Here is a 13,959-nt window from a genome sequence, read left to right on the forward strand (position 1 = left end):
TCACTTTTATCCTAGAGCAAGGCACTTTATCTGTATTGCTTCTCACCCCCCAGGAGTATAAGTGGGTATCTGGTAGGGTTTAACAATATGCGCTATATAAGTTTTAAATTATTATTATTATTATTAATATTATTATTATTATTATTATTATTATTATTATTATTATTATATTATTATTATTAATTATAATTATTATTATTATTATTAATAAAATTAAGGAGCTTTAGCGTAAGTGAGTCTGATACAACAGTACATGTTAAAACACAAAAGTTAATAATATAATAAACACATATAAATTTTAATTAATATTTAAACAATGCTAAATACTGTATATATGATAAATTAAATACTGTCCAAATTGTTTGAATTATCACACTGCAAGCTACATTTTACAGTTGGCATTCGAACACTAATTAGTAAATTTGTGATTGATAATTAAGACTTATTGCAGACTATTCCTGGTACCCAAACTGTAGCGCTCTTAAACCAACTGTTAACTAAACTGCTAAAATGTTTACATCTCATATGCGTGAACAGAAATATATAACGACACATACATGCATTAATATTTTACAGCAGAAATTTACTGTAGAAGTATGCACTTAATTGATAAATCAGAGTGCTTTATATTTATCAATGTCAGTTAAAGAAGCACCAGCAGCATGCAACATCAATCTCACTTTATTCCATTCTATTTGAAATTCTTTAGTTGACATTTCACACATTACAGGAATTTCAGTCAAGTACTGTATTTTTTTTTCCCTGTCATGTTGTCAACATATCCATGTAAAGATCTAGGATGTTTTCTTTTTAAAAAACGAGGATTACCATCTTGTAGTGCATTCAATGCTGGATGGATTTCAAGGCTTTTCAATGAATCAATGAATTCTTTCATATTCTTTTTGCTGATTATCTGTCTGTCTTCTAGATCGGTGATCATACTCCAGCCATCGGTATACTCCTTACAGGGCATGTTCAGCAATCCATCAATTTTTGTTACATTGTCTGGGGTCAGGTTCATTCCAAACTTCATTAGTTTTTGTCTGTGATGACTGAATTGTTTGGAAATGTTTCCTTCCATAACATCCGGGAATGACGGTAGTAATACTTTAATCTTATGTTGAAGACCAAAATGTTCAGTTGTGCTGATGGTATCATGCAGAATTGTAAGATTCTTGGAATTCAAATGACCATGTTTAACTAAATCATTCAGCAAGTCCACTGTCTTATCTATTTTTGATAGTCTCTCATTGACCACATGATCTCTGAACAACACTTTCAACATAGTAAGACATTTGTGGTTGTCATACCACTTTGCGACATCCATTTTAAGTGCATTGAATTGCGTATCTGTCATTCCTTTGGACCAAATAAAAATTCAAAACATCAATATCTTTACTATATTATATAATTTTGTAGAATGTAGAATTGTGTATGTATAGCAAGCATTACAATTATTGCAACAAAGTGTACTCATTTTCTTAGGAGAGTTCCCCTACGGCAAAACAACCAACATATGCAATGCATTATAATAGGCCTTTTTTTTGTTGACAATCCAAATTGATTTTGTCCAAAATGTAAACAGAGTAAAGTCTGTGCGCATGATGCTGTTGGACCCACTGCATGGTGTATAAACAGATAGTGATAGTCAAGTAAAATACTTTTAGGCCTACATCTAACTATCAACATACTGTACTGTATAAGAGCTTATCTACTACCATGGTTGAACCATGGATGTAATATATTTTCTCCATGGTTGAACTAGGAGAGCATTATTAGCATCATACTGTAAATTCATAATCATGTGTTTGCTAACAGTTAATAATACATAAAATACAAAAAATATACTGTGTGAATGAGTGTGTGAATGTTCAGTGTGTAGACCCACTGAAAACAATGTAAGCATACGTTACTAGTTTTCCTAACAGATTTATAGGTGAGTGAAGAAGCAATAATGGTGGTGGCATGAAAAATCTCAAATTACCTTGAATTACAACATGCTCAGGGGAAGAAGCAGCATGGCCCGTCTTAGCTGAAAAAGTTAATACAAATAAATTATTATATGATTTAAGTTATTATGTGTGCATTTTTTTTGTGTTAAATATCCGACGTAGTTAGTCAATCAATCAATCAATCACAAAACTTGCAAGCCTATAGCGCTGAGTATCCATATAATATGTTCAATGGCACTCAAACAGCAGAGTTTATAGACGCTTCTAAAAAGTAGCCAACTGATAATAATTGCATCAAGCATAGCTCATCATCAACAAGTTCCTTCATTTCAGTTGTATTTAAGAAACTCTCTAGTGGGATTCGAACCTCCAACCTCTAGCTGCCAAGGTGAGTATCAGAGACCTATGGGATATCTTGCAGTTCTAAACCCCCAGGGAGCTGTGGCTAAGCTAGAAAAGCTTATAGAATGCAGAGGGAAAACCTAGTGGATAAAATTCAAATGAATTTGCTGTGTAGCACCGTAAGCAATGTAAACAAATATAAAAATAATAATGACAGTGCTCAAATAAGAACATATTGTAATAATTGTATTGGCACAGCTCATCAACAAGTTTTTTTTTTCAGTTGTATGACAAACGAAGTATCTCTGGCACAGTGGTTTAGCCAAAATTTAAATTTAGGGAGTCAAAACTAAATGTGAAGTACCAGTATTTATCGCGTAGCGACACTCGATGGGCGTAGGTCTGGGAGGGGGATGTCAGCTCCCAGGTAAAAAATAATATTTAAAACCAAGACCTTTCTTATGAACAACCAGGCACAGCAAATAATTTCTACAAAATTTAAACATGAATTCTGTATACGAACAGGGTGCAAAATTTACATTTTTTTAACATGCGCCAAAATTTAATTATTGTTAAACTCGTAATACATTCTAATGTAAAAAATAAACCCTAACTAGCCTCTTGACTTACTAAAAAATGTAGACAATCATGCAAACATGGACCATTTTTTTTTCATTTGCTGGAATTCCATGTTTTTACAATACATTTATTATGTAGTAATAACCTTATATTTATACACTACAAAATCATCTTTCATATTGTGAATGTTGTATGGAAAGGAGCCAATAACTTTGAATAATAGAAATCATAAAAGACAACTTGCTCTGTCTAGGCCACTGGCCTATGAAGCTAGGGTAGGGACCAATGTTTTTCAGCCTTGAGTGATCTACACAAATTCATTTTTAGAGTAATTTTTAACCTTCTCAGGTGCCTAGATTGTGGATTTCATTCAACACAGCTTCTTTGGATAATTGCTTAATATGTATTTTGAAAATTTAATATATCATGTTATGTTTTAATTTGTCACGATGAACATGTGTTAAGCTTGATGTGGTAAATATTGTACTGTACAGTACAAGACTACAGTGAATTACTTTTAATAAAAATAATAGTTTATATTTTTATTTCATATTAAACTTGGGATTTAAGGATGATATACCAGTGCTAGAATTTGCCAAAGCCTTAATGGTAGACCAGGCAAATAAAACTAGACTAGCCAAGTAGACCAGGCCCTCCAAGCTGTCATGGTAAAATTGGCCGTCATAAATCTGTATTTAATAAAAAATAAATCATATTATCTTAGCGACCCTAAATGGCGTTGTGTCTCCATAATAAAATATAAAAACAATTTTTTTATACAAATCACATTCTTAAACCAACCTGTTGAAAAGAGTCGTTTAAAACGAGTCGTTGCAACTAACTTTGTTCTTCCACATGGCACACTATCTTTCATCAAACATTCCTCAAGTTTATGCAGCGGTCCCAGCGTAGGTTCACAGGCATGACAAAGGACGCGTAACTCATAGCCAACTCCTTCTGTAGTAACATACACAGTTTTCATTTGCTGACGGATGTAACTTAATACCTGATAAAAATGAAATAAGATAAAATTATCCTGAAAATTTGTTATGGTCGCATACCAAGGTGTATAAAATCTCAATTTTGTAGGTGTTTTAGGAATGCAACCAAGTCCCCTAAATTGTCCCCTGTCAATGGAAAAGGGGACATTCATTTTCAGATCATCAAAATAAATGAAAACAGTAAAAATAGTCTATAGTATATTACTTTCCAATTGGACGCCCCACAACACTGAATCTAACCCAAATAGCTGTTCCCTTTGACCATATCAGGGATTATAAGCAACCTCCTACCCCATTTGGTTGATTTTTGCACACCCCAACAGCAATCCACAGGAAATCTTGATTCCATTTAGTAAAACCCCTTTACTTAAAACTAGTTAAGTGCAAAACTTATAGCAAACTTTGAATCAAAAGATGTTTTGAGCATTTGGTAAGAATTGGGAATCTGTCTCAGAAGTATTAGTAAGTGGTACACTTTCCAATTGTATGACAAATAGGATTTAAAAGAAGTATATATTGAATTATAATAAAGTTGTTCATTATCTCTTTAATTTCTAATTAAATTTCATCTGTATTCAGTGCATTTTGTGTTTGAACACACCAGTACCCACTTGTACTCTTTGGTGGAAAGAGATAACCACAGGTTAAGTGCCTTGCCTAAGGACACAAACAGGGAAATGAACCTCCAACCTCAAGGTTGAAATGCAGAACTGCAACCGCTGCGCCAAACTGCTCCTACAAAATGACTAGAATAAACAGAATTTGGTTACGGAAGCTTACCTCCATGCAGATGCTAGGATGTGGTTCAAGAATTTTTTCTTTGCCATGTTCATCAACATTCATCCTACGTGATATTTCAATCTGTTTATATACAACATACAGGACATTTTATTGGTCAATGTGTTGTTCACTGAGAAAAGGTCATAGATGCACATAATATATACAAATAATGAATGTTTATGAGTGTAATGGGGTAGAATATTTCACGAGGTGAAAGACTGGATGTTCTTTTCAATGAGGTGAATAGAACATCCAATCTTTCACCTCATGAAATATTCTACACCATTATACGAATGAGAAACATTCATTATATGTTTTATACAACACCGACAGGATGAGCCTCGAAGAATACTAAAAGAACCCATCTTCCTTTCGAAGGCCAGCATTAAACCATCCTAGGCTTAGGAATCGATCAAGTTCAGGTTCGGCTAATAATAGGCTCAAATCCTCATTGCTGAAGCTGGCAAAATACTCCATATGGTTAACTGTGTATGTTACTGCCTATTTTGTTACATAATTAAATATATATCTATATATAATTCAGTATATATTTTATAACATAATTCTACATTTTTATTACATTAATAAAAATATGTTTAAACTTCAGCATTGCATCTTACTTTCAATGCATGTCTGTTCTTGATTCTGACAGCTCCTAGACTCACAACATGCTCATCATCTAAGTAAAAGTCACTTCGATTCTGAAACAATTCCACATGATCACCACTCCTACATTTGTCCTTCATCCAGTCTAAAAATGAAACGACCAGTACATTGTAGACAGCATCCGGAAGGAAATCTGTGGGAGTCACATAAAACGATGCCGTTTGCTGCTTGTCTTCCCTAACTTTCAAGCCCTCTTTATTGATTTGCATCCGAGTGGGAACAATGAAGATTCTGTTACCAGGTTGAGATCCCTTTGAAAACAAGAGGACTGATGTAGAATATTATGAATCTCAAAAAAATTTGAAAATTAGAGGTAACAGAAGGAACCATTAACTGAAGGCATGTTGGCACAGCGGCAAAGCTTTGCAATTTCAAGAGAGAGTTCGGTCAGATTGCTTGTGCCCTTGGAAAGATAATTACATTTTTATCTCTTCATCCAGGAATAAGAATGCGCTGGTATGAAAACGGCAGCGCATGTTCAAGGTTGCTGCCATATTGGTGCAGGACCAGGCAACACCCCTCAGGCAGCTTTTTATACTCCTTGGTAGAGAAAAACAATGTAGATAAAGCGCCTTGCTCAAGGACACAAGTGAAATGAACAGGAAAGTATTAAACCTCGACTTTAAGGTTGGGAAACCAAACCGTTCCTGCTGCGCCAAACCGCTATAAATCCTGTAAAATAGTGATAATGACAATTGTATAACCAGAGCCTTGCAGGCATCAACGTTCCTATACATGATACATGACTTTATCAGAAAATATAAGGTTGGGTCAAATTTGTGTGGTGGTTTAATTTGAACAATTCAGGAGTGAGTTTTTATGGTCCAAAATAGTGATATTGATAGGCAAATTACAATATTAGAATAAAAAAAACACATTTCTTTTTTTTTTTTATTTTGTAGGCCTATACAGTATTTTCATTTTACAGTAGTTTGAAACGATATCGGGGGTGGGGGAGCTGGCATGTCCTACTAGACAACAATATATTAAACCACCTTAGCAGGCATCAACTTTATGCACTATAATAGTGAAGTTATGTGACTGAATTTTATACACAAAATATTTCAATTAGAAAAGATATTTAGGCCGTTTGCTGTGTTATGCTGTGGTTGCGAAAATGTTGGCCTATAGGCCTACTTAATACATCAACTGTGATACTTTTATCACTATGGAGTGTTTTTAACTTTCGCAGGGACGTATCCAGGGAGGCGCTGCTTCCCTCTTCCCCTCCCCCACACCTTCGTACACAGTTTTAATACAAATTCTTTTAAATCGCTCAGACTCATTAATAGCAATCAACAAAACTTAAACTTTTTAAGTAAACAGTTAGGGTCAAATGTCTGTGTAAAAAAAATATATATGGCAAAAATAAAATTACAGTAATATAATAATATTTGGTTTTATTTCAAAATTATAATTTACTATAAATGCAGTATCAATAAATACAATATTTTGTTATGTTAGTACTGTTTCCACGAGTATGTTAATGACACCTTGATATTTTCCACAAGGGCAATGTGGGCCAGAATGACAAGATAGAATGCAATGGGAATAAAGTGATGGATGGCTAGTTAGAAAACTAATACCAAGGGTACCATTAGGCATGTCAGTAAAACAAAATGTCCGAAAACTTTTCCTGAAGATGTCCACACACACACACACACACACTTACATGTGAAGGACTACAACCAATGACATTGTTATATGGAACCAATTAATGTTGGAGAAGATGGTTATATGGAACCCATTAAAGTTGGAGAAAATGGTTACATGGAACCACCTGCACACATTAAAGATCCATATGAACAAATCAACAATAATGCTGATTAGGATTTTTATATTAAATTTATTTGGAATATTAACAAAATATGTTTTTAGACAAGGTTCAGTTTTTTTAATGTAATTTATACCGTGATCTATAAAAAATGAAACCATGAAGGTAGACATAAAGTACTGGTAGGTGATTTTTTAATTACCAAAACAGACAGTGTTGACTGAATGCCAGGCCCGGTTTGACAGCGCTAGGCTAGGCCTACACACCCAAAACCTTGGTACTATGTGTAAAATTCCCAGCTTTCGAGTGGCCTGTTACATATACGGGTAAATTTTAGGTACGTCCCGGCACTACGGGGACACAATTATGTGTACATCCCTGGAATTGCCCGGGTCTGGGGGGGGGGTGCTACAATTGACAAGTGCATTATTAATAACTAGGCTGTTCAACAGTGAGACATGAGCTCAGAGGCATGAGCTGGGAGAAGGGTTTGAGAGGGGTCCCCCTCCAAAATTAGACTTTTTTTGAAGAATAGGAACCTCTGAATGGCGGGAAGTGGCACTCTCAAGACTGTGACAGACATGTTTCCACTTGGTGTGGGTCTATTTTTATATTTTTTATGGTTTCACTGCCCAACAAGCTCTGTCAAACATGGGGAGGGGGGGTTAAGATACAAGAGAAAGAAATTTATGAGATTGGTAGTGTTGGATTTGTGGATTTCTATTCACATTCATTAAATATTATTCAATTATAAATATTATAAGGAAGCATATGTTACCTCATCCAAGGAAACACAGAGTCTTGTTTTTCCAACGTCTTGTACTTTGGACTGGAAATCAACCCAAGTAGTGGGAATAGGTTTTGCCGTTGCCTTCATGTATTTTCCGACATTCTTCTTCAATTTCTCAATCCCTTCATCCATAGCCACAGTGTTATCTACAACATACATCTCACGATCCACATGGCTTTCATATGGTGTTCCTTCTATCTCATCAAATATTCTTTTGAACTTGGTTCTGATCTTTGAGCAAAATTTAAAGTATTAGTAAATTTTTTGAAGATTTCAAGAAAAAACACAGCAATTCTACTAAAAAACAGAAAATGTCTCACCAGCTTGTCATTTTCTGACTCGGTCCCCAACAGTTTATCTTTGTGTGTGGCAACTAAACTTATCGTTGGTGAGGATATGCCATTGATTAACTTTTGTGTCCTTTCACGATAGGGTAGTACAGCGTGTTCGTATATTGACCGCATCCAAAACACATTCATCTGAAGATTTGTCATTTCAAATTGTCCCTGAAAAAAGTAAACAATTTCCACATGAGTTTCAAAATGGTATATGATTAATTGATGAATTAAAACTAATTAAGGTTAAACAACTGCAATGAAGATTAAGTGGTGTATTTACTTGCTGGAAATCTCTTGGTGTTGCAAGGGCATCCAAATCATCTAACACACTGAATACAACACAGTAGGATGATCCATCTGTCAGAAAAAACTAGGAAGAAGAAGAAACAAATTTAAACTTAAAAAATAATTTAAAAAATCAGGCATGTTACAAACAAACAGAGGGGTGGCGCAAGGATTTGCAATTGGAGGAGGAATAATGACGTCCCCGATGAGAGGAAAGTGGCTGTGGTCGGCCGTCACAAAATCTCTCAAAGTTTTCCAGGGCAAGAAGCCCCGAAATATATTACAATTCAATGGGGTTCAAATGCTTATTCAATCAAATGCATAATATAAAGTCAATTTTTACTAATATGCAGAAAAATGGGTTTTTTTTCACGATGAATTGGGACTTTTCTCCAGGCCCCAATGGTGCCACCCCTGACTGATCATTGAAAAATGAAGTCACTTAACAAGAGAGATTGAAATCCTGCAAATACTGCAAGAACTGTTATATACAGGTACACAGGCAACACAAAAAAATAATATTTGATGTGAACCACATATAGAGGGTGACACATCCAGCTAAGGCCAGAAATTCAGCTGATATTCAGGAGCTTTTTTGAATAAATATAAACTGTGATGTTCTATAAACTAATTTTCAACATTAATGTTAATGGCTCCTAAAAGGATTGAAACCTAGGAAAATGGGAGTGGAAGTCAACCACCTTTACCACGAGACCACTGCTCCACTACTCAACTAGAGTCGCATGCCAAATCACAAGAAAACATACAGTAATTTTGAAATATAGCTTTCAGTAGAATTTATTACTTACTCTGTGTGATATATAGTAAGTCAGCTGACCAGCATAGTCCCAAATGCATGTGACATCACTTGGTACAAAACTCTTGTCAAATCCCTCCCCAGAAGCACTTAATTGTTCTAATGGGTTATCCGGATGGACACTGGCAGATTTAGCAAGTTTAGCAACAAGTTTCTTATGAATTCCTTCTTCAGGGAGTTTACTGGTATAGCCTGTCATACTTCTTGCTGCTTCTGATGGCATCTGTAATTAAACATTTAAGAATCACTAATCTAGGTCAGTTCAAAATGTACACAGCAATTCGAACCAGTGATTTTCATATTAGGCTGACCGCTAAGTAAAAAATACATATTCAAAATTTAAAAGAACATTTTTCAATAAAAGTTTTTAAAGTAATTTTTGAATATTAAAATAAATAAAAATTTACTGTTGAGGAGGCTGTAGAACTGGATGATGCAGAATTAGATGAGTTTTGATGGCTTTTTGGCTGCTTCAGCCTTTTGGCGACATTTTCTGCAATGGTATGCTCACGTATCTGCTTGGTTAATTCACAAACTGTACAATCTGTCTCTTATACACATCTAGATGTGTATAAGAGACAGGGGAAAAGGGTTTGAGAGGGAGTCTCCCTCCAAAATTATAATTTTTTTGAAGAATAGGAACCTCAAAACATGTCATCAAAATAATTCATAAAAATAACAGTGTATAATATTTAGACAGTATATTTGTAAATTAAATTATGTATCTTTCAAAAAGTGTAATATTCATACCATCCACATCCTTTTGTTCCTTCCATTTGATGAAATCTCCATTAACAGTATAAAATACTGTTGTTGTTACAATACCATCTGTTGATGGTTCGTTGTTTTTAAATCTATTGACATTTAGATAAATATAATAATAATAAAATAATTTATTAAATAAATATAATTATACCAAATAATAATTTATTAAATAAATATAATTATACCAAACCAATGAATACTTGGAAACAGGAAAAATGTAAAGTTAATTATATTATATGCAATGGATTTATAAATTTAAGTAATGACATACTTATACCAAATTTTTTCGTTAACTTTTAAAATAATATTTTGAAATTAACCTTGCTTTTATAACTTCAAAATCAGCAACAGAGTACATAGTACTGTCCAAACAATCAAAACTATATAATATATCCTTAGTTTTGCATTATAAACTTATATTCACAATCAAATATACACAGGATAATTACTACTGTATATGCCAAGTTTTCATCCTTACATTAGGTTTTTATTCGAACATTAAATTAGTTTTTGAATAACAGTTGAAATAGCTACAATAAAGTGCGACAAGCTCTGGAGGCACTCAGTAAGAAAATGGTGTCATATGTACCATGCTGTAGTAATGTGTTGTGTGTGTCTGTGGTGTAGTACTGTACTCAATGCATACTAAGTGAAAAATTAAACCCTTTTAAAATTACAGCTATATCAAGAGCCAATGGGCAGAAATGCCCTTTTAAAATCTTTTAAACAATTGCAAAAAAATCCTAGATAATCAGTCGCCTAGGAGTGATAAACATATATGATACTATAAGAATGTTGTAATACTGTGGCTCTGACTGCAAGCCAACAGACTATACAATTACCTAAAAAACAAGGTTTTATTCTGTACTTACACTTTGCCAAGCATGGAACGGACACAACTTGTTTTGCCCGTTCCTTCTTTGCCCAAGAACATGACTCTGGAATTAACCATCGTAATTTCCCCATTCTGGACTTCATATGTGAATGCTTTAATGGCTTCAGGACCTCTTGCTAATATTTCTCCTGGAACTGATAGCTCTTATGGATATAAAATATAACAAATATTATTTAGTATACTACAGTATTATTCTTACGCTACATATTTCTTCCATCCATTTTATAGTTTACATTAAACATACTGTGATTATTTTGTTCACAAAAAATTACCATCACAGTAAAAACTGATTTCTGAAAATAACACATCAAAATATGTAATGTTATATCAAGGTGTTGAAACACTGAGAGACTTAACTACTTCTAGAACATAAACAGGTCAAACAGAAAATAACATTAAAATAAAAAGTTTTAAGAATAATACAGGAACTGAAATATATGAGTACAAATGTATAGTATTCTTATGAACCATATGCATATCACAGGATTGATTTTTGCCCTTTGACACGACCTCCAGATAACAATGATTGATAATTTTTTACTTACATTGTACATTAACCTTTTTAATTTTGTAGTATTTTTTGCCTCAAATTTTCCACACGTTAAGTGAAGTTTGTTTTTTTTGTTAAAATTTGGTTTACTTTACTTTTCTATTCTTTTACTTTAGATTCATCGTTGTTGTGAAGAATGCAGATAATTTGATCAATGTTTCCACTAGGTCTGTGCTACAGCCAGACTACTGAAATAACTGTAATGCTGTAAAAATAAATAAGTTGGACTTGTAGAGCACATCTATGCAGAAAAGCCTCTATGCATGGATCGCATCCATTGAGCGCATGTAGTAGGTGTGGCTTTGTTTTTACTTTTTCTTTCAGTGACAAATTTTGTGGGCAGTGTACACTTGCAATGGGATATACATGGGAAATCCAGAGATATTAACAAGAGGGCAGGGGCTGAGTCCAAAACATCAGAAATCTTTTTCCTCTAAAAGTATGAGGTGGTATTTCCAGCATCTTGCAGGAGCGATTACTGTCATACAATTGTTTTGGAATATTTAGAATACATTGTTGTGCCATTGCTTGATTTCAACCATAAAAATCATAGTAAAATACAGTTTAAAATATTCAGTTTCTATTTATACTAAAAATATATATTGTCTATTTTCAGGTATGTTTCATTTTCATCTTATGCAACACTTGGTTAAAATTAATTTCAATTGACAATAAAGTTGATATATTGACTAATTATATATTTACCTTATGTCTTCCGTTTTAAAAAGTCATCCTAATAAGGGGCTGAGGTCAGGACCCACAAGACCTCCACTGAGGTGGCACCCAATCAGCTATTAGTACTTTAGGTATAGCCATGCCTAGAAAGCTATATAGCTGAGGCTTATGATATGATTCTTCCAAATAAGGCAAGCTCTGTGATTTTTGCAAATGAGGTTCAGGAGTATTTAACGTACAACAGAAAACTTACCTATGAGCAATTTTTTAAGTTCATCTTTTTTTTCCTTCTTTGTTGATACTTCGTATTGACTACATTTATTACGATCATAATAATCAAGAGGAGTTAATCCTTTCTGTAATAAACAAATCATATGACTTATAAATGATAATGGTGAAAATAATAATTCAAAGGAATAACCAACACTATCAGTATCACAATATTTATTGGTTCAAGAATAATTGATGAAATTCATTTGTATAGAATGGAAATCAATGCTCTTATGTATTATGTTGGTTTTGGTTATTAGGAATGTTTGTATTATTGTAATAAAGACATTAACTAATCCTTCTGAATCATTTCTATTTTCTATACATTACATGATCTTTCTTGTAGACTGAGGCTCCATATGTTATCAAGCACAATGCCGTTTCTCGCTGTTCATCATAAGTACCCTGAGCACGTAGACAGTAATGTAGTGGTGTTAGTCCAGAAACGATACGACCTACAAAATGATACTCAATGTCAGAACACATGAAAACTAATTACTGTATATGACATAAAAGTAAACCGAGATGAAATAATGCAGTGGCGGATCCAGGAATTTGAAATAGAGGGGCCCAGGACAGATGGAGGGTCTCAGGACAGAAGGAGGATGGAGGGTCTATACCACCTCAGCCCCACCATGGTTATGGCTAAAATAAGAAAATTTACAATTATGGTACCTCTAGATAGTTGGAAGTGAAACTCTCAGACTTAAAATTTGAAAATTTTCTTTCTTTCTCCAATTTTTGAAGGGGGGCACATTCTCCATTAAATTGAAAAATTTAAAGGGGGGTGGGGGAGGCTGGGCCAGTGTAATATATAATTATTATTCTGAATGATCACTTACTGTAACTGTATTAAGAATATTAAAACAATGATTATAGTAACAACAGTAATAACAACAACAATAATGACCAATATAATTAATCATTACAGCCTTGTCTAAATTGATTGTGCAGGGTCCTCATAGTGGTGACACCAAGAGGTAATCACTTTTTCCAAAGAGTGCACTGCATTGTTCAGCATAAAATAACAATAATGAATAATTATAAGATCTATAAAGCGCTCATACTGTATCCACTGCAGTAGCGCTCAAGGTGCTACGGAAGGAGAAACCAAGATTACATTGAACCTTAAATCTGTATCAGAAAAAGAAACACCACACACATCATTATTGCTTTTATGCCTTTTTGCTTGGAATTTTGAGACCTCTTTTATCCCATTTTTACCAATTTAACTTTTACAATTTTAACCTTTATATTTTAACATTTTATGATGTAATGTATGTTTTGTGTATTTTAGTAGGTGATTGCATCATCAAGTTTTGCTTCTCACCATATTATTCTACTATGTACACTTAGTTAAGAATTGTTTAATCTTCAACAAAACTATCTCAATACTTGACCACTTTGATCTCTGTCAGATTTCACTTTGTATATTACAGCATAAAAGATTAGATAATTGGCCTGTAATCCATCTACATCA

The 13,959-nt window shown here is 33.7% G+C and overlaps 2 protein-coding genes across 2 annotated transcripts; both read right to left on the reverse strand.

Moving 5' to 3' along the window:
* Positions 1–828: 828 nt before the first annotated feature.
* Positions 829–6,556, reverse strand: LOC117103325 (the record flags this gene model as incomplete). Its single annotated transcript, XM_033243865.1, has 5 exons — positions 5,275–6,556; positions 4,655–4,735; positions 3,675–3,879; positions 1,985–2,032; positions 829–1,359 (listed from the first exon to the last, which is right to left on the reverse strand). Coding segments are annotated over exons 1-5 (1,120 nt in total), but the record flags the coding sequence as incomplete, so codon positions are not given.
* Positions 6,557–7,851: 1,295 nt separating this feature from the next.
* Positions 7,852–12,660, reverse strand: LOC117103326. Its single transcript, XM_033243866.1, has 8 exons — positions 12,463–12,660; positions 10,962–11,127; positions 10,075–10,178; positions 9,732–9,859; positions 9,317–9,547; positions 8,503–8,592; positions 8,205–8,390; positions 7,852–8,115 (listed from the first exon to the last, which is right to left on the reverse strand). Exons 1-8 carry the CDS (start codon positions 12,581–12,583, stop codon positions 7,852–7,854), a joined length of 1,290 nt encoding a protein of 429 aa, XP_033099757.1. The 5' UTR covers positions 12,584–12,660.
* Positions 12,661–13,959: the final 1,299 nt, after the last annotated feature.

This window comes from Anneissia japonica, unplaced genomic scaffold, assembly GCF_011630105.1.
Source record: "Anneissia japonica isolate Jap-2015-1 unplaced genomic scaffold, ASM1163010v1 scaffold287881_len28945_cov118, whole genome shotgun sequence".
NCBI lineage: Eukaryota > Metazoa > Echinodermata > Crinoidea > Comatulida > Comatulidae > Anneissia > Anneissia japonica.